Source organism: Pan paniscus, chromosome 5 (assembly GCF_029289425.2).
Source record: "Pan paniscus chromosome 5, NHGRI_mPanPan1-v2.0_pri, whole genome shotgun sequence".
Taxonomy (NCBI): Eukaryota; Metazoa; Chordata; class Mammalia; order Primates; family Hominidae; genus Pan; species Pan paniscus.
Window position 1 is genome coordinate 104,002,662 of NC_073254.2, and position 20,631 is coordinate 104,023,292.

The following is a 20,631-nucleotide window of genomic DNA, read 5'->3' on the forward strand; positions in this document are numbered from 1 at the left end:
CTCAGCATTTGCTTCTCTGTATAGTATTTTATTTCTCCTTCACTTATGAAGCTTAGTTTGGCTGGATATGAAATTCTGGGTTGAAAATTCTTTTCTTTAAGAATGTTGAATATTGGCCCCCACTCTCTTCTGGCTTGTAGAGTTTCTGCCGAGAGATCAGCTGTTAGTCTGATGGGCTTCCCTTTGTGGGTTACCCGACCTTTCTCTCTGACTGCCCTTAACATTTTTTCATTTCAACTTTGGTGAATCTGACAATTATGTGTGTTGGAGTTGCTCTTCTCAAGGAGTATCTTAGTGGACTTCTGTGTATTTCCTGAATTTTAATGTTAGCCTGCCTTGCTTGATTGGGGAAGTTCTCCTGGATAATATCCTGCAGAGTGTTTTCCAACTTGTTTCCATTCTCCCCGTCACTTTCAGGTACACCAATCAGACGTAGATTTGGTCTTTTCACATAGTCCCATATTTCTTGGAGGCTTTGTTCATTTCTGAGTTCCCTTTTCTTTACATCCTCACCAGCATCTATTATTTCTTGTTTTTTTTTTTTGTAATAGCCATTCTATCTGGGATAGGATGATATCTAATTATGGTTTTGATTTGCATGTCCCTGATGAGCAGTGATACTGAGCATTTTTTCATGTACTCATCAACTATTTGTCATCTTTTGAGAATTGTCTATTCATGTTCTTTGCCCACTTCTTAATGGGATTACTTTTTTTTTTATGGTTGGGTTCCTTATATATTCTGGATATCAGTCTTTGTTAGATAAATAGAGTGCAGATATTTTCTCCCATTCAACATGTTGTGTCTTCACTCTCTTGATTGTTTCCTTTGCTGTGTAGAAACTTTTAAGTTTAATATAGTTACATTTGTCTATTTTTGTGTTGTCTGTGCTTTTGAGGTCTTAACCATAAAATCTTTGCTTAGACCAATGTCATGAAGTGTTTTTCCAGTGTTTTCTTCTAGTGATTTTATAGTTTCGGGTCTATATTTTAAGTCTTTAATCCATTTTGAGTTGATTTTTTAATATGGTGAAAGATTGGAGTTCATTTTCATTCTTCTGCATATGGATATCCAATTTTCCCAGCACCATTTATTGAAGAAGGTGTCCTTTCCTCAGTGTATATTCTTGACATCATTGTTGAAAATCAGTTGGCTATAAATATGTGGATTTATTTCTGGGTTCTCTGCTCTGTTCTGTTGGTTTATATGTCTAGTTTCATACCAATACTGTGCTGTTTTGGTTACTATAGCCTTGGAATATATTTTGAAATCAGGTAGTATGATGTCACCATCTTTGTTCTTTTTGCTCAGGATTGCTTTGGCTATTCTAGTGGGTTTTTGGTTCCATATGAATTTTAGGATTGTTTTTTCTATTTCTGTGAAAAATAACAGTGATATTTTGATAAGGATTGCATTGATTCTGCATATTGCTTTGGGCTGTATGTTCCTTCTGATTGTTACTAATTCTTCTGATCCATGAGCATAGTATATCTTTCCATTTGTTTGTGTCCTTTCACCAGTTGTGTTCTTTCATCAATGTTCTGTAGTTTTACTTGTAGAGATCTTTCATCTCTTTGGTTAAATTTATCTGTAGCTTTCTTTCTTTCTTTGTAGCTATGGTTAATGGGATTGTCTTCTTGATTTCTTTTTCAGCTATTTTATTATTGGCGTATAGAAACACTGCTGAGTTTTGTATGTTGATTTTGTGTCTTATAACTTTACTGAATTTGTTTATCAGCTCTAAGGTATTTGGTGGAGTCTTTTGGTTTTTCTAAATACAAAATAGTATTTGTTAAAAGGGACAGTTTGACTTTCTCTTTTCTAATTTGGATGCTTTTTATTTCTTTCTCTTGCATTGCTCTGTCTAGAACTTCCAGTACTGTATTAAATAGGGGTAGTGAAAGTGGGCGTCCTGTCTTGTTCCAGTTCTTAGTGAAAAGGCTTTTAACTTTTCCCAGTGCAATATGTTGTTAGCTGTGGGTTTGTCATATATGGCCTTTTATTATTTTGAGGTATATTCCTTCTATGTCTAGTTTGTTGAGAGTTTTTATTATGTAGGAATGTTGAACTTTATGAAATACTTTTTGTGTGACTGAGATGATTGTACAGTTTCTGTTTTTCATTCTGTTTATGTGATGTATCACATTTACTAATTTGTGTGTATGTTAAACCATCCCTGACTCCTTGGGATAAATTCCACTTCATCATGTTTTATTATATTTTTGATGTGCTGTCAAATTCATTTGGCTAGTGTTTTCTTGACATTTTTCCATTTATGTTTATCAGTGATATTGTAGTTTTGTGGGGGTTTTTTGGTTGTTGTTTTTGTACACTTACTTGGTTTTGGTATCAGGGTAATGCTGGCCTTGTAGAATAAATTAGGGCGAATTCCCTTCTCTTCAATTTTTTGGAATAATTTGAGGAGGATTTTGATTTACTCTTCTTTCTACGTTTGGTAAAATTTTACAGTGAATCCATCTAGTCCTTTGTTGTTGCTGTTGCTGTTGCTGTTGTTGTTCTTGGGAGTTTTTTTATTACTGATTCAATCTTGCTACTGGTTATTGGTCTGTTCATGTTTTCTATTTCTTCCTGATTCAATCTTGATAGGTTGTATGTTTCCAGGAATTTATCCATTTTCTCTAGGTTTTCCAGTTTGTTAATGTATAGTTGCTCATAACAGTCTCTGATGATCCTTTGTATTTCTTTGGTATCAGTTGTGTTGTCTCCTTTTCATTTCTGATTTTGTTTACTTAGGTCTTCCCTTTTTTTGGTTATTCTAGCTAGTGGCTTATCAATTTTGTTTTATCTTTTCAAAAATCAACTTTTTGTTTTATTGATCCTTTGTATCTTTTTTAAAAATCTATTTCATATAGTTCTGCTCTGACAGTTATTATTTCTTTTTTTCTCCTAATATTGCCTTTGGTTTGTTCTTGCTTTTCTAGTTCCTTGAGGTACATTGTTAGATTGTTTATTTGAAATCTGTCAGCTTTTTTGGAGTAGGCATTTATTGCTATAAACTTCCCCCTTAGATACTGCTTTTGCTATTCCACAGGTTTTGGTATGCTGCATTTCTATTTTCATTTGTTTCAAGAATTTTTTTTATTTCCATTTTAATTTCTTCTTTGACTGAATGGTGATTCAGGAGCATGTTGTTTAATTTCCATGTATTTGTATGGTTTTGAAAGTTCCTGTTAGTATTGATTTATTTTACTGGGGCCTGAAAATATACTCAAGAGGATTTCAGTGCTTAAAAATATGTTGAGACTTGTTTTGTAGCCTAACATATGTCTGTCATGGACAACGTTATATGTGCTGATGAAAAAAAATGTGTATTCTGCAATCATTGGATAAATGTTTTATAAATGTCTGCTAGGTCCATTGGTCTGAAGTCCAGTTTAAATCCAATGTTTGTTGATTTTTCTCCCTAGATGATCCGTCTAATGCTGAGAATGGGATTTTGAACTCCCCCACTATTATTGTATTGGAGTTTCTCTCTCTCTTTAGATCAAATAATACTTTGCTTTTGAATGTGTTTTGTATATCATTCAATGAGTTCTTCAGTTCCAGAATTTCTGTTTGGTTCTTTTTCATGATGTCTATCACTTTTGTAAATTTCTCATTCATATTCTGAATTGTTTTTTGTATTGTTTTTTATAATTCTGTTGTACCTCACTGAACTTCTTTAGAATCAATAATTTGAATTCTTTTTCTAGGATTTCATAAATTTCTTTTTGATTGTGATCTGTTGCCAGAGAATTATTGTGTTCCTTTGGAAGTGTCATATTTCCTTGCTTTTTCATGTTTCCTGTGTCCTTATGTTGATATTGCACATCTGGTGTAACAGTCACTTCTTTCCTTTTTTTTTTGTATGTTTGTTTGTTTTTTGTTTTGTTTTGAGATAGAATCTCACCCCGTTACCCAGGCTGGAGTGCAGCGGTGCAGCCTCAGCTCACTGCAACCTCTGCGTCCCAGGTTCAAGAGATTCTCCTGCCTCAGCCGCCCAAGTAGCTGGGACTACAGGCATGCGCCTCCACACCTGGCTAATTTTTTTGTATTTTTAGTAGAGATGGGGTTTCACCATGTTGGCCAGACTGGTCTCCAACTCTTGACCTCAGGTGATCCTCCCGCCTCGGCCTCCCAAAGTGCAGAGCCACTGCGCCCGGCCCTTTTTCAGTTTTTTTTAAATTTGCTTTCATATGGGAGAAATTTTTCCTGTAGATGTATCTGTGATGTTGGTAGGGTAGGACACTTCGGCTTTGATCCTGGGTGTGTGCAGTAGTGTAGTCTCTATATGATTTCTGCAGGTGTAAACAGCATCAGTGATGACTGTGACTTCCTCGGTGTCTTAGGGTACAATTATTGGTGGAGGCTGCGATGAAGTTTTGCTGGTTACTAGGACCCCAGGTAGGTTAGTCTTTGGGCCCCAGTGGTGGGAGCAATGGGCTAAGCGTGTCTGTCCTTGGGCCCCAGGATGGCATATGCTGGCACCAGGGTTAGTTCATCAAGGCAAGCTGATTCTTGGGCCTCTTGGTGGCCTAGTTGGATCCCAATAGTGGCAACAGTGGGTGAGTTCTTGGGCCCCTGGGCAGGTGGTGTGGCATGGGTGGTGACAGTGGCAGTGGCAGGATGACCTCTGGGTCCCAGGTGGTACACGCTTATGTTGGGGGAGGCTGTTAAGGGCTGCGCAGGCCAGTCTCTAACCCTGCAGATGGCATGTGCAAGGAGGTGCTAGCTGTGGTGATAGCAGCCAGGTTGGTATGTCCAACCTCAGGCCCCTGGGAGGAGTGTTCAGGTGCCAGTGTGTTGGACTGGACTGGGCAATCTCCTGGCCCTCAAACTGTGCTGTGGAATAGGCAGAGGGGGGTGAGGCCAGCCATGGTAGGCATGGTAGGCAGGGGCAATCCCCAGGCTATCAGTGGAATGCTCAGGTGGAGGGAGACAGCAGTTGTGGTGATACCCTGCCTCTGGGCAGAGTGGTGCTGCCTTCAGTGGTAGGCAGCCTAGGCCAGTGGATGGGGAATGAACGTACCAGCTGTTCTTCAGCCCTGGTGACTTGCTCTTGCCTCAGCCCATGGTGCGGTAGCTGGCAGTTCCTTGAACCTAAACTCCTGGGGCAGCAGCTGTGCTTCTCTTGCACTTCAGTCTGGGTTCTGCTGGGTTCTAGTACAGTGTGCAGTTTGTTGGGGCTAGGGCTCTGAAATGACCATTTACTGTAGCTGCTTAGGTCTCAGGGGGCTTGTGAGACCCAGTCCAAGCACCCTCCCTGGAGCAGTGCCATCACACAATCTCCCAGCAGCTCTCTATTTTAATGTCAGGGCCTGCAAAGGTCAAAGGGTTCTTCTGTGGCTGGGATTGCATGAGTCCATGGTGGGAATGTAGACTGCTAAAGTTCTCCAACCTGAGTCTTTCTCAGCTCCCAGCTGATCCCAGCCCTGTAGGCTGCCTCACTTCCTTTTCATTTCTTGCTTTAGGTATCTCCTGTCACTTTACTGTTGAATTTCAGTGTTCTCTCTGGATGATCTATTCAGAATGTAATTATCCATTCACTATCTTGGTTCTTAGTGGAGGAGGCAAGTATGAAATACCTCTAGTCAACTATCTTCTTTCTATACTTTACATACTTACTATTTTAGTGCATATTTATTTACTCTGGAATATACCGTAAAGATTCCAGTATCAACATTTTTTTGGCTGATTATTTTAATGATTATATAGTATTGTATTGAATGGCATTATATATTGATTTTCCTTTGCCGGTCTTTTACAATTGGGCATTTAGATTGTTTCCAGTATTTTGCTAATTTAAGTAGTGCTGTGATGAGTATCCTGGTACCTACATCTTTAAATACATGCAAATATTTTCTCAGGTAAATTCCTAAATATGTGAGTGAAAGAGCTGCAGATTTTTAAGTCCTTTTTTTTCAAACAGGGTCTTGCTCTTTTGCCCAGGCTGGAATGTAGTGGCATGATCAGCTTACTGCAACCTCAAACTCCTGGGCTCAAGCGATCCTCTCACCTCAGCCTCCCAAAGTGCTGGGATTACAGGCATGAGCCACCCCACCTTAAAATTATTCCTGGCCTATTTTAAGACTTTTAAGGCATATTGAGAAGGTGCCTTGCAGAAAGGTTGTTTAAATATAATTTCCACCAGTGGCATCTGACAACAAATACTGTCAGTTGTTTTCCTTGAAGCAGTAGAATCACTTTGTTTCTTTTCAAGAAAATACCTGTTAAATATCTGAGTCTGAATAATCAGTTTGTTTACTAGCAGTTCTTATAAATGGCCCTTCATTTTTTTTGTTCTTTTTTTTTTAACTTTTATTTTAGGTTCAGGGGTACGTGTGCAGGTTTGTTATATAGGTAAACTCATGTCATGAGGATTCATTGTACAGATTATTTCATCATCCAGGTACTAAGCCTGGTACCCAATAGTTATTTTTTCTGCTCCTCTCCCTCTTCCCAACCTCCACCCTCAAGTAGTGTCTGTTGTTCATTTCTTTGTTTTCAGGAGTTCTCATCATTTAGCTCCCACTTGTAAGTGAGAACATGTAGTATTTGGTTTTCTGTTTCTGTGTTAGTTTACTAAGGATAATGGCCTCCAGCTCCATCCATATTCCTGCAAAAGATATAATCTTGTTCTTTTTTATGGCTGCCTAGTATTCCATGGTGTATATCTACCACATTTTCTTTATTCAGTCTGTCATTTATGGGCATTTAGGTTGATTCCATGTCTTTGCTATTGTGAATAGTGCTGTAGTGAACAGTTGTGTACATGAGTCTTTATGGTAGAATGATTTATATTCCTCTGCATATATACTCAGAAATGGGATTGCTGGGTCAAATGGTAGTTCTGTTTTTAGTTCTTTGAGGAATCACCATATCACTTTCCACAATGGTTGAACTAATTTACAGTCTCACCAACAGTGTATAAACATCCTCTTTTCTCCGCAACCTCGCCAACATCTGTTATTTTTTTACTTTTTATTAATGCCATTCTAACTGCCATGAGATGGTATCTCATTGTGGTTTTGATTTGCATTTCTCGAATGATCGGTAATATTGAGCTTTTTTCACTGCCGGATGACTGCATGTATGTCTTCTTCTTTTTTTAATTTATTTTAAGTTCTGAGGTATATGTGCAGGATGTGCAGGATGTGCAGGTTTGTTATGTAGGTAAAATGTGCCAAATGGCCTTTCATGAAAAAAGCCTAGTTGCATTTGCAAATCAAACAATCATCTAAGTGTCTCTTCACCGGGAAACCATCATACTTTGTAGCACTAATCTTTTTGAGAATTTCCCACTTTGTCACACAAAATATAATAAAAATATGTACCCAAGGGTCAAAATTTAATTAATAATTTTTCTACTTCATGAAGGATATTCTTAAGTATTCTTAAATATCTTCCTCATGCTCCCTCCCCTGTCCATGGTGGTGAAGAAGATAATAATTACTAGTACTGTTTGGACCCACTGCCTTGATTAATGCAAGATACTAGCAGTTTTACCCACCATTGCTTTTATAGCATCAGAGCAAATGTCAAAACTGAAAAAAAAGCGAGTAACTTTTTGTTAGTATTATCATGAAACAAATTGAGACCTCATGGAGACCTGAAAGGGTGTCAGGAACTTCCAAAGGTCCCAACACTTTGAGAATACTATTCTAAACAATCTCTATCTGTGCAGCCTTTCTATCACACCCTGGTAGACTAATTGAATATGCTTCTTAGTTTTTAGGTGTGTGTTGAGAGTGGTTTCAGAAAGTTTAGTTTTGCTCGTACTAAAATGAGAGCATCCTGTGGAGTTAGTCATGTTGCTTTTCCATCATTTGTTTTACATACCAGGTTCATCGTTGGGTCAATTATGAATCCATGCTGAAAGAATGCCTGGTTGGCAGAATGGCCATTAAACCTGCTGTTCTGAAAGGTAAGTGGTGCTGGTGCTAAACCAGCATGGATGTGTGGTGCACATGTATTTTTTTTTAACTTGGATTTAAACAACTAGGTCTATACAAATCACTGTGGTTTTGTAATTTTCATTGGCCTCCTGGTCTAGCCACTCCAGAGGTTTTCCGTCATTTCTTCTCTAGAATCATATTGTTACTTTCCCTTAAAAGTTCGACTGTTGTTTAGAGAAAGTTCAGTGTGAGGAGTACAACACTTAGGGTTGATTTTTAGATTAGTTTTTTAGAATTTAATTTTTTGAATAATATAGTCACATGATTCAAACATTTAAAAATACAAAAAGTTATACAGTGAAATTTTCCCTCCCAGCTTTTTCTCCCATTTGCCATGAACCTTCCGACTCTGCCCCTTCACTATAGATAACCCCTATTCTTACTTTAAACTTCTTCTAAAGTATAACCAGTTTCTTCCCCCTAGCTCTGAGATGGAAGAGGGATTTAGAGCAGTTTAAAAGTGAAGATACTAAGGCTTGTAGGTATTGTATCTTACTAAAAATTACAGAGTTATTTAATTGAAAAAGCCCACTTGAAGAAACCATGGGTAAACAAACCTTTTGTAAGGCAGAGAGTTGCCTCATTAAATGTTACCTGCTTTTTTGTAATGTATTTTCTTTTAGTATATGCCAGTTGTTTTTCACTGGGGTTGATTTTGCTCTTCAGGGGGACATTTGGCAATGTCTGAAGACATTTTCGTTGTTAGAACGAAAGTAAATGCTACTAGCATTCTAATTGATAGTGGTCAGAGATGCTGCTAAATATCCTGCGTTGCACAGGACAGACCCCCACAACAAAGGATTTTCTGGCCTAAAATGTTAATAGTGTTGAAGTAGAGAACCATCTTATATGCATTAGTTTTTTATCATTAAAAATGATGGTATTAGTGGCACATGCATGTTAAGCTGGTACACATGCATTGGACAGCTCTTTGGTTCATCCTAGGCAAACTCTGGCACCTGTAGAGCTGAGGATGGAGATAGACACCAGGACCTCTAGTGGGCTGAGACATTACTTTCAAAGATTTCTTTTACTGTCACAGCACTGTGAGCAAGGACAAGACATCTATTGAATGGGCTGCCTGCCAGTTGGAAGTTCAACTTTTGTAAAGTCAGTCAAAGTTATTTCTTCTAGAAGCCTCAGTTTCCTCATTGGTAAAATGGAGACAATTTAGGTAGACAAAGCACAAGCTCAGAGACTAACTGATAGGGGAGAAGTAAGACGGTTACTGGTGGAGAGAGGGAGGCTGGGAGTCATTCTGAAGTGGGCTTTACTGGACAGACAAGTTTGCTATCTCAGCCTGGCTTCCTTAATTTGCTCCTTCTGCTATAGGGCCCGTTGTCTGGGTAATTCTTGCCAGAAAGATTTAAGGGAAAGGTAATTAAAAATGGGAGGTAGAAGTAAGAAGTCCCTGGTTAGGGGGCAGATGCAGACCTAAACAGGAAGTGTGTCTTGCTGTAGTGGTATGACTGACTGATGTTTTGTTTGTGTTAGCATTTGTTTTGTTTTCATAGAAAGAGGAATTTTGAACATGTGTATATTCATGTACAGGTGATTCCAGATAAGAAAGGAATCGCAATCCCTCTGATGATAGGACAGGAATGGAAAATAACTGACAAATTGCAGAGTTGATTAAAAAAATGACAAGTGAAGCCAACTTGGGGAGAAAATATGAACTTCTAAAAATACAGCATATGCTGTGATTAAATGAATAATGGAGGAAAAACTGATCCTAGGATAAATTAATACTCTGGTATTTTTAAAGCTTTTTAATCCTCGGATTTTTCAGAATATGTGGATTTGAACTATTAAGTCTTCATTTTAATTCTGCTAGTGAACTAGAAGTTTGAGAGATGTATAAAATTGAAAGATGATTCAGAAGATGATTACAAAGATGAATAGAAGAAAGTAAGGTAAAGATAGTTTAAAACTGCAAAAATTAAGTTTTGTAAGATTTGAGAAATAAGTATGACTTTTAAATCAAAAACAAGAATTAGGCCTGGCTAGGTGCGGTGGCTCATGCCTGTAATCTCAGCACTTTGGGAAGCCAAGGCAGGAGGACTGCTTGAGCCCAGGATTTTGAGACTAGCTTGGGCAATATAGTGAAACTCTGTCTCTACAAAAATTAAAAAAATATATATATTTAATTAAAAAAAAGAATCAGGTCTAAGTTGTGTTATGAAGAGTTCTGTTTAGAGATATGGAGGAATTTCTAGAGGAAAAAATGGTTATTAAACACATTATACAGAACCAAGAAGTCTTCTGGCAAGGCTAAGCAGGTAAGGGAATACAGAATGGTAAATTTAGGACTTTGTGAGTAAGATCCCTGGCAACAAGACTGAGCTCTTATCTGATGGTGACATAATACCAACCTTTTGGAATAAGAAAGGGAGATGAGGAATGTAGCTACAAGATAATTGTAAAACATTCAATTAATGCTCAGCATTTTTTTTTTCCTAGAATGCTTTTCTTCAGGGACTCCTGACAAATGCCTACACATTTTCAAAACTTAGCTAAAATACTACTTCTTCTATAGAGTCCTTTCAAATTTCTTCCAGTAGAAACGTTCTTCTTCTGTGCTTCAATAACACCTCCTGTATACCTCTTTTACAGCCACATGCAATCTTAAAAAGAGCGTATCATCTGGGTACGGTGGCTGACACCTGTAATCCCAGCACTTTGGGACGCCAAGGCAGGTGAATCACTTGAGTTCAGGAGTTCAAGACCAGCCTGGGCTACATAGCGAAACCCTGTCTTTACAAAAAAGAAAAAAAAAATACAAAAATATTAACCAGGCCTAGTGGTGCATGCCTGTGGTCCCAGCTACTCGGAAGGCTGAGGCAAGAGGATTGCTTGAGCCCACCAGGCAGAGGTTGCAGTGAGCCGAGATATCACCTCTGCATTCCAGCCTGGGTGACAGAGAGAGGCCTTGTCACAAAAAAAAAAAAAAAAAAAAAAAAAAAGCCTATTGACTTTATTTTTAATTCCGTTTATGGTATTTTTTGAATAAGTATTGCACTCATGTGATTCAAGAAGAAGCACCCTTATCATAGTTCTGCCTCCCATCTACTGTTTTCCTCTCCCATGCACACACCAAGGACATGTTTCTGTTGATGTTGTTGTTGTTGTGACTCTTTCCAAATTATCTTTATGTATGATAAGCAGACTGAATATATTTTCTTATTTTTCTAACTTTTTATCCAAATGGTATGTCAATGTCCGTATTATGTCAATATCGCTGTTAAGATGATCAATAGATGTTTATTAAAGAATGAGCATATTGGTAAAAGAACTTCCTACTGGATCTTTCTTTATTCCAGGGTATCCTCCTGTGCCTCTGCTCAGCAGAGGTAAACTAGATTTGGGTCATAATTAAAGATCCTTACCAAGGAAGAGCTGAGTGCTATTAGATCACAGCACCAGCCTTCTAAATGACTCTGACCTCTCCGGAAATAAAGATTCTCATCAGAGTAAAGCAGTTTAACCAGCATTATGAGAAGATACAAATTTGATTGGCCATGGAGCCAACTAAATGATGGAATTAGTTACCAAGAGAAAACATCAGATTTCTTTTCAGAGAAGAAAGTATCTCCTGTGACTAAAATGATTCAGATGTAAATATGCTTGAAAGTGAAAAACAGTCTCCTCCATTTCTGTAACTCAGTTTTTGAAAAGAGTTGTAAAAACAGACTAGGAGAATTTTTAAAGGTAACCCAGATTCTTTAAGTGGAAGTTCTCTTTCTACTAGTACTTCTTGTATTTATAAAAGACTTGGTGGCGGGGGGGGAACTACTAATTTTGCAGAATCCAGAAAGTTCTGACAGATTCAAATCTATTCATATCAGGCAAGAAATAATCATAAGAGATAATATTTTCTTCTTAGAAATAAATTACCTGGGACAATTTTTCAAAATCTGTGAACCTCTTAGGTAAAAACTAATTGTTTTACATGATAAATGAGATTTATTAAACTGTTGACCTTATTGTACACTGAAAATAGATACATGTTCTGTGAATTTCTAAGATAAAACAAATAATCACAACTGCAACAGCAAAGACAGATAAAACTGACTGGATGAAAGTACATGGCCAAGCAGGGACATCAGTGATCCTTTGCAAACTGTAATGGCCAGATTTGTATGTGGCAGTTGATAAACAAAGCTCATTTTGAAGTATAGTTTAAATGGTTTTTAGGCCTACTATCCTTTTAGGAAATATTAACTCCTGGATTGCCAAGAAAAATGGGACTGTGTTTCAGGAGAGACAAATCTAATTTTGGCTTTTTTACTGGAGTGGTAGATTTCATTCAAGTCCTTTGACCTCTGATTTTCAGCCTTTTTTAGGAGATCAGGTGATAATTTGCTGTATGTTGTAAATTCCTTTCAGCTGTAAAATTATTTTGGTAAAATGAGGAAAAGGAAAAGGATGGTCATTTGGCTTCCTTAATTATTATTATTTTGGGATGGATGAGTGAAGTGGAATTAATTATGGAATTTCTGGTGAAATATTGGAACACAAAAAATTTGAAAGCTTTGATTTTAAATACGTTAGTTTCTTTTTGTATAAAACAAGGTGATGTCAGCTTAAGAAATGATGTCTTTCCATTTGACTACTTGAATATTTTTGTTAGCTTATCCCATTTTTTTAAAAATTTTGACAACTTGCTGAGGTGTTTAGTTTGACTATAATGGTATAACACTTGTGGATATTAGAATATAATATAGCTTTGTGAGTTGGCCGCCATCCTGAAAGAAAGTACCTGTTAATTTTTTTTCTGGGTTTGTAACACTAATAATTGCATTGGGTATACATGCAAAAATCTGAACATATTTTAAACTTGTAATAACGATCATTTTATGCATTGAACTCAGTAAAAGGGAAAGATAAGGCATCTTTCTTTGAGTTGTTAATGTGTGTGTTTCATTTATGAAGTATAATCTAATAAATTCTGGTTAACTTGGACTAATTTAAAATATGATAACCTGGATGAAACTTGACGTTTACATATGCTCATATAGAAATTAACCAAGATATTAGAAAAAAGTGACCAAAGAATTAGAAAAAATCCAAATGAAATGAGAGACAAACATCTGGAGAAATATGGTCTGGCAGTCTTCAGAGATGAAACTTAACTTGTTTAAAACAAAGGCCGTTTGTATATTGGCCTGTTTCTCTCCTCAGGCCTTAGAAGAAAGCCCTTCAAAAAAGAAGGGATGTTATCTTGAAATCAGTAATGTGGACTGACATTCTCATTGACATTAAAGTATTCTTATTTGACTTTTTTTTCTAAATCACTATACAGACTATCGTGAGGAGGAAAAGAAAGTCTTAAATGGTAAGTCTATAAATTTATAATAAATTAATCATATTCACATGCTTATGAATAGTATTGATACACAGAATTGTCTGGGGCATTTAAAATTTTTTCTTTTTTTTTTTTTTGAGATGGAGTATTGCTTTGTCACCCAGGCTGGAGTACAGTGGCACCATCTCAGCTCACTGTAACCTCCGCCTCCCGGGTTCAAGCAATTCTCCTGCCTCAGTTTCCTGAGTAGCTGGTATTACAGGTGCACACCACACACCTGGCTAATTTTTGTATTTTTAGTAGAGATGGGGTTTCACCATGTTGGTCAGGCTGGTCTTGAACTCCTGACCTCGTGATCTGCCCACCTTGGCCTCCCGGAGTGCCGGGATTACGGGCGTGAGCCACTGTGCCCGGCCTAGATTTTTTTTTTTTTTTTTAATATGAAAGATAGCTTTACTGGCCCAAACTTAAGAGTCTTTTGTAGGGTTTTATAGGCTCCTTATTCCAGCCATTACTCTTATCGTCGTGCCTTCTGTGACATCCCTGAATACATGTTATCTTCCCTCAGCTTGAATACTTGTAGCAGTTAGGAGTTTCTTCCTCAGAAACAAGACAAAATAAGTCAGTTTTCTTAGATGTGAGCTCACCTCCATTGTTTGCATACACATGCCAAATAGTTTATTAATCTTCAATTTTCTAAGCTGAGTGGTGCATCCAGCCATTCTGGATGACTTGCAAATAATGACTGACACTTCCTCTCCCCTGCAAAAAAGTTTGGCATGGTGGTCACTACTGACATAAAATGCATGGTGCTAACTCTGACTGAACTATATTGATGTACATTTAGAAACATTTTTTTCTTTCATTTGCAAAAGCAAGTTATAGAAATGCAATTAACAAGCTAGATTGCCAGATGAGTTAACTTTTTCTTTGTTAACTGAAATAGTCTATATTGTGGACTAATTTATGCAATTTATAGTACCTGTAGTTGTTCATCGGATAATATAACACTGTATTAAATGAGGGACTGATCTTTGGTTTCGTCTGATGATTGACTCTTCTGTGGCACTACAAAAGCAACCATTGCTTAATGATTGATTACCGATAGACTAGGCATTTTCTTTCCACCACATGTGGCTTCCAGAACCTGTACTTTTCTGTTGCCTTCTTTGGATGCACTGCATTTGACTAATTTCTCAGTAAAAGGTGGCATTAAGTATGGAATATAGCACTCCACAAGTGATTTGGTTAGCACTGTTACCTCTTGTGACCTGGACCCTGTAAGATTGGAACATATCTATCTATCTATATATTTATTAGCTGCTTTTCCCTTTTGGCTCATTTAAGTCTATGTGGTATGTCTCTGTATTTGCAAATGTGATCTGCCTGCATTCTATGTTACTATTCCAATAGCTGCTTAAAATACTGAATGGGTTGGACTACTTTCCTATTCCACTAGAGACCCGATCCCTTCAAATTGACGACATTCAATCAACCAATACTTGTGGAAGGGAGAACATGCATTCAGTCCACCTTGCATTACTTAATTATTTTTTTTCACTACACATTCACCCCCTATTCTTTCAACTTACTCAAAATAATATTATGTAAAGTTTGAGGGTTTTTTTTGTTTTTAGTTAGTTTTAAATTAAGATATATTCCATGGCTTATTATTCTGTTTTAATAAGATATATCTTAATTATACTAAATAGTTTTTTAGAATGTTTGATTATTGTCTCATTTGCTCACCCATGAGATTGCAGGGACCATTTCATTGCTATTAATAGTTCCAATTTGAGGAAGAGGAAACAGTGGCTTGCATAAAATCACAGTACTGGCGTTGAGCTTAAGTATAGATTTTCTGGTCCTAATTAGGTCATACAAGATCAATGTTGACTTACAATTTATCAATTCTGTTTATAGCGTTTTCTTACAGAAATTCTTAGATTTTGATGCATTTGATTTTTATTTATATACTTAAGAGACTTCCAAAAGAGAAACAACATTAATCTCTGAAGTCTTTCAGTGCTTCTTAATTTAATAAGATTATTTTGTCTTGCTTTTACCATATTAGAAAAAATACATTTAATTCTTGTAGTCCTCTCTTGTTTTACCTGTAGTTTTGTAGTAGAGCACTCTTCTTTTAGTGCCCACTGCTAATTATTAGTTCACAATTCTGACCTTGTTGTCACATCTCTGAGGCTTCCTTTGTTTATTTGAAAATAGTGTTCTGCAGAGTTATGTGGGAAGAAATGGAAGCTGAATGAGTAAGGCCTGGACTCAGGGCTCACCATCAGCCCATTCAGAAAAATATGACTGTTTTACATCTTACTTGCACTTGAGCTTGTCTTGAAACAAAACGTTTGTGTCTAAAAAGAATCTTGAAAACCTCTAAACTGTCTTGTCCCAAAGGTGTCTTGCAACTCTTAAATTTATATCAAATACTTTGATTTCTAATTTGGGCACCCAAGACTCAGCAGATACTAACCATTAATTTTTGTTCCTGTATAGTTTGAAAAATAGTAATATAATTGATGCAATGATTTTCAAAAGTCATGTAGCAGCAGTACTTCTTTTTTCCAAACTAAATCTTACCATATACAAACAATGCACTTCTATTGTAGGGGGGAAACACTTAATGTTTGCAATATCTTGAGTTCTTCCATGCCTCAGAGTTTTCTGAAGTCATTTAAAAACCATAGCATTAGTGGGCTTTTAAAATGCATCATACACCCAAGATGCATTTTGTGGGTGTACATACCCACAAGAATGCATACCCACAAGAGTGAGTAAAATGGGAAAAGACAGAAGACCACATGTTGGTGAGGTTGTGGAGCAGCTGGAACTTTCAAACACTTTTTACTGTGGTAAAAAGTGTAAATTGGTACAACCACTTTGAAAAGCCATTCAGTAGTATCTTCTAAAGCTAAACATACAAACACCCTTCATACTAACCAAAAATGTAGATATGTGTTCTTTAAGAATATGCATGTACCTGTAAAAGAATATTTATATCAACACTGTGTATAATAACTCCAAACTGGAAACAACCTGAATGTTCATCAACAGGAGAATGAATAAATTGTGAACTATACATATAATGTAATACTGCTCAGTTACAAAAAGGACCAAGCTGATGAATTCAGTAGCATGGATAAAATTTCAGAAAGCCTAGATTTGATTTATTGCTTATTATTTATCATGCTTATTTCACATAAGAACTGTAATGTCTAGAATATTGGACAAAAAGCCAGACTAAAAGAGAACATGTGTTATCATTCTACTTATATAAAGTTCAAACACAGGCAAATACTAACCATGGTGTTAGTAGTCAGAATACATGTTACTCTTGAGGCAGGGGTGGTGATTGAAAAGGGGGCATGAAGAGAGTGCTGACTGCAAGGGTATGTTTCACTTTATCACGGCCTTTTGGCTAAGATCAAGTGAAAATATATTGAGTAGTACATTTGTGATTTGTATCCTTTTATGAATATATGTGATATTTCACTAAGAAGTTAACTTAAAAGACAAAAAGTTAAAAATACTTTGTAGATGAACTATAGCTATCTTTCTTTGTAAAGGCATGCTTCCCAAGAGCCAAGTGACAGATACACTTGCCAAAGAAGGTCCTAGTTATCCAAGGTATGCATTCTTATTTAAAATTTTTAAAGTTAAATCAATTATGTACAAAAATGTACACATTTAAAAAATAAAGTAGCTCTGGGTTTGATTTATTGCTTACTGTTAGTCATGCATCTTTGACACAAGAACTGTAATGCCTCATTTATTAGATGTTGTTGGAGAATGAGCTGTTCCATAAATGTGAATTGTAAATATAACTGAAGTTTGATCCATTTTAAACACCAATACTTTAAAAAACTATTTTAAAATATTTTTCTGATTATAAAAAAATACATTAATGGTAGAAAACTTAGAAAATAGAGAAATACAAAAGAAAGTGATAAAATCAGTTGTAATCTCACCATTCTTAGATGTATACTATTATTTATATTTTCCAGGTAGATTAATGTAATACCTACTTCCATATTATTCTATTTTTATAATATTGGTATGACAGTATATGAGCATTTTTCTATGCTGTTAAATATTCTGCAAAAGCATTTTTCTCTGCATTCCATCATATGACCATGCCATAATGTATTTAAATATTCTATTTTTATATCTAGTTCATTTTTATCAATTTTTAATGAGAATTCTTCAAAATATATTGCCCAATAGTTGTCTTTAACAGTTAACAGTAACTTAAGCAATACATATATATTTCGTTAATGACACTTAAAATGCCTTCTGGTGTGTTCTCTGTAGTTTTTTCTTTTACCCCTTTTCTCTCTACCACCAGTCTATATTATTCTAATATCAGCATCCTGCTATATTTGTTAAATTATTTCATATACAATTTTAAGTTAGGGACTAAGGATGCCCTCTGTAGATTAGACTATATAGGTGATAAGTGCAAAAAGAGTATCAATTTGATCAATAGCTGTAACAAAACAGAAGACTTAGTTTCACTTTAAGTTTCACTATGGACCCATTAAACAACCTTGATGAGTTCATTTCTTCACTACTAATATATTTGTGACAGGGAGGAATGAAGATAATAAACGTACATTTTTTCATGCTCTTTAACAAAATATGTTGTTTTGGTTTTGCTCTGATAAAAGAAGATTTTAGTAAAGAGATGTATAGGCTCTATAAAAAGGGTCTTGTTGAGGATATTTTGTTTTATTCAAGTGGGAATACATGGAAGTATAGATATTTTAAATTTAGAAATAGTTGTCAGCTGTATAATGAAGAATGTAACATGGTAAGACCAGTTTATTTAGAAAAAAAGCTTAACCTAGAGAAATACAGATATGTCTCACTATAAATTTTAAACATTTAATGATTAATATATGTGAATGCACATGATTGTCAATATAATTATTCATCCTTTTATTTATATTTTACAGCTATGATTGGTTCCAAACAGACTCTTTAGTCACCATTGCCATATATACTAAACAGAAGGTAAATATGTCTTTAAAATCAGAAAAGAAGTAAATAATAAATGTTAATTTATGTACCAGGTCTTTTTCTAAACACTTTTTTATATTATTTACTTCTCACTACAATTCTTTGAGGTAGATAGTATTGTTATCCCTTTTGTACAGAAGAGGAAACAAAGAAAAGATTAAGTAATTCACCCAAAGTTACACACTGAGTGGCAGATCTGGCATTTGGAACTCAGGCAGTCTGGTTCCAGAACATCTGCTCTTAACAGCCATTCCTATAGCCTCTTAAAAATCAGAGTAGGAAGTATTTTATGTGTTTTTCTGTGTGTGTGTGTGTGTGTGTGTGTGTAAAGCATGGATAACAAAAAATGAATCTCAGTTAACGTCACCATAAGAACAAATTTCCTAGACATAAACTAGGATTGGAGAAGGTATTTCGCTGTGGCTGTGGCTTAGTATGTTTAAACCACTAATGGTGTTCAGATGCCCATTTGAAACTGAAGTTAGGGAGGTAATTCAGTAACCATCAAAACTAAAGTTAGGGAGGTAGTTCATTCACTAAGTATTTATAACCTGCTTCATGTAGAACACAGCCTTAGAGATCAGGGATCTAATGATAGGTCAGATACGTAGAGACCTGACTTTCAAAAGGCTTACAGTCCAGCTGGAAAATCAGATAAATATGCAGACAATTTAAAATATCTCCAAGCACATCCTCCAGCAACTGTTGAGGTTCCCACACTTTGAGGGATATGTAGATTTAAAGACAAGCTCTGGCAGCTAGGAATTTTTGAGAATTCATGCTACTTCTATAGTAGCAGAACCATGTCTGAGCCAGTGGGTTCTTCTCACTCTTGCAGCATGACTTGGTCATTCTGCAGGAGTGACCAGCCTCTGCTTGGAAAGAGCCAAGATGGCCAGAGGCACTACTTATCCTGTTTTCCACTCCCTCTTGATATTGTCTCTTCATCACACAGTTCAAAACCCAGAGCACAGGCTCTAGGGAGGTCCACTTGCACTGGTAATATCAATGGAACACAGAGGATGGATGGCTAAGGGAAAAGGAAAGGTTTCCATGTGGAATAATGTATTCATTGAATAATATAAATAATATATATCTTACACCAAGGCTATGTAGAAGTTAGAGACATCTAAAAATATGTTAGTGAATTGATTTTTTTTATAAGCTAAGGTCAAGAGGTTATGTAATTTGCCCAGGATCATACATTACAGGAAAGATAAAGATGAACAACAAATATCTTGGTTTCTGCTGATTGTAATTTTCTGGGGGGTGGGGGGAGGGTTCCATATTGCTTATTCAAAAAATATTTATTGAACACCTACTAGGTGCCAAACAGTGTTCTAAAGATAGTCCCTTAACCTTAGAGCTTAGAGATTAGTGGATAAGGTAGATATTAAACAGAGACAAATATGTAGTAATTAAAATTTGGTGTGTCAATTGAAGGAGAAGAACTGGGTTGTAAGAGAAAAACAGAAGTCACATTTGTTTAGCTTGGAGGTTCAATAAGGAAGCACCGTATGAAGTACCACAGATCACCTTAAAAGTATAGTTGTAGAAGTTTGGGGGAAAATTTTACTTTCTAATCTTTCTATTTTTGCTTTCTCTTTAAGGATATCAATTTAGACTCAATAATAGTTGATCATCAGAATGATTCCTTTAGAGCAGAAACAATTATTAAGGATTGTTTATATCTTATACATATTGGTGAGTACTTTATTATTATTAATGGAAAGAGCTCTGGTTTTCTTTAAATATGGCAATAACTTGGTCTACAGTCTAGGTAACTGTAATATTTTATCTGCTGTTACCATTTTGGTTTGTCATTTTTGATCAGATTTTTTCCTGTAATTTCTTTACACTAATAAAAGTACTAGCAAGTGCCGGTGTGACCTCACCTTTCCAAGTTTAAGCAATTAGATGCAATCAAAATCAATAATATAAAATACTTTTTGGCCCAGTTGTGTAAAATCTCTCGTGCCTGACACCTACGAGAAGTCTTCCAAGGCCCATTGGTCACATGTCCTACTGACTGTCCTTCGCTAGGTGGCCCATTCCACTGGTCTGTTCCTTGCCAGTTCTGCCATAGGAAGTCAGTGGCTGCAGCAAAGCAGCCTGGACTACAAATTTGTATTGTATCCTCCAGCTGTCAGTCCCTTCGTGGCTAAAGACCAACTTTGTATTTTTTTATCAGGACAGAGAAAAAAGTGGTAGAAACCAGGGAACCCTACACTAGCATACATATTTTAAAAAACTAAAAATTCCACAGTTAAAAATATGAAACTCTTGGTTGCCAATATTGCATTGGAATGACTGAAATCATACAAAATTGTAAATTCC

At 36.1% G+C, this 20,631-nt stretch overlaps 1 protein-coding gene across 34 annotated transcripts in view; it reads left to right on the forward strand.

The window, feature by feature from the left end:
• LOC100977566 (cytochrome b5 reductase 4) overlaps window positions 1-20,631 on the forward strand; it is a 173,723-nt gene that overhangs the window by 47,733 nt on the left and 105,359 nt on the right. For all 34 annotated transcript variants that reach the window (XR_008625693.2, XR_008625689.2, XR_008625692.2 and 31 more), the window contains exons 4-8: window positions 7,843-7,924; window positions 13,258-13,290; window positions 16,842-16,902; window positions 18,231-18,288; window positions 19,905-19,998. Coding sequence is in view for 3 of the 34 variants with exons in the window: in XM_055113928.2 (XP_054969903.2) it covers window positions 7,843-7,924; window positions 13,258-13,290; window positions 16,842-16,902; window positions 18,231-18,288; window positions 19,905-19,998 (328 nt within the window). In the remaining 31 variants the exon portion in view is untranslated. The remainder of the gene's footprint in view (window positions 1-7,842; window positions 7,925-13,257; window positions 13,291-16,841; window positions 16,903-18,230; window positions 18,289-19,904; window positions 19,999-20,631) is intronic.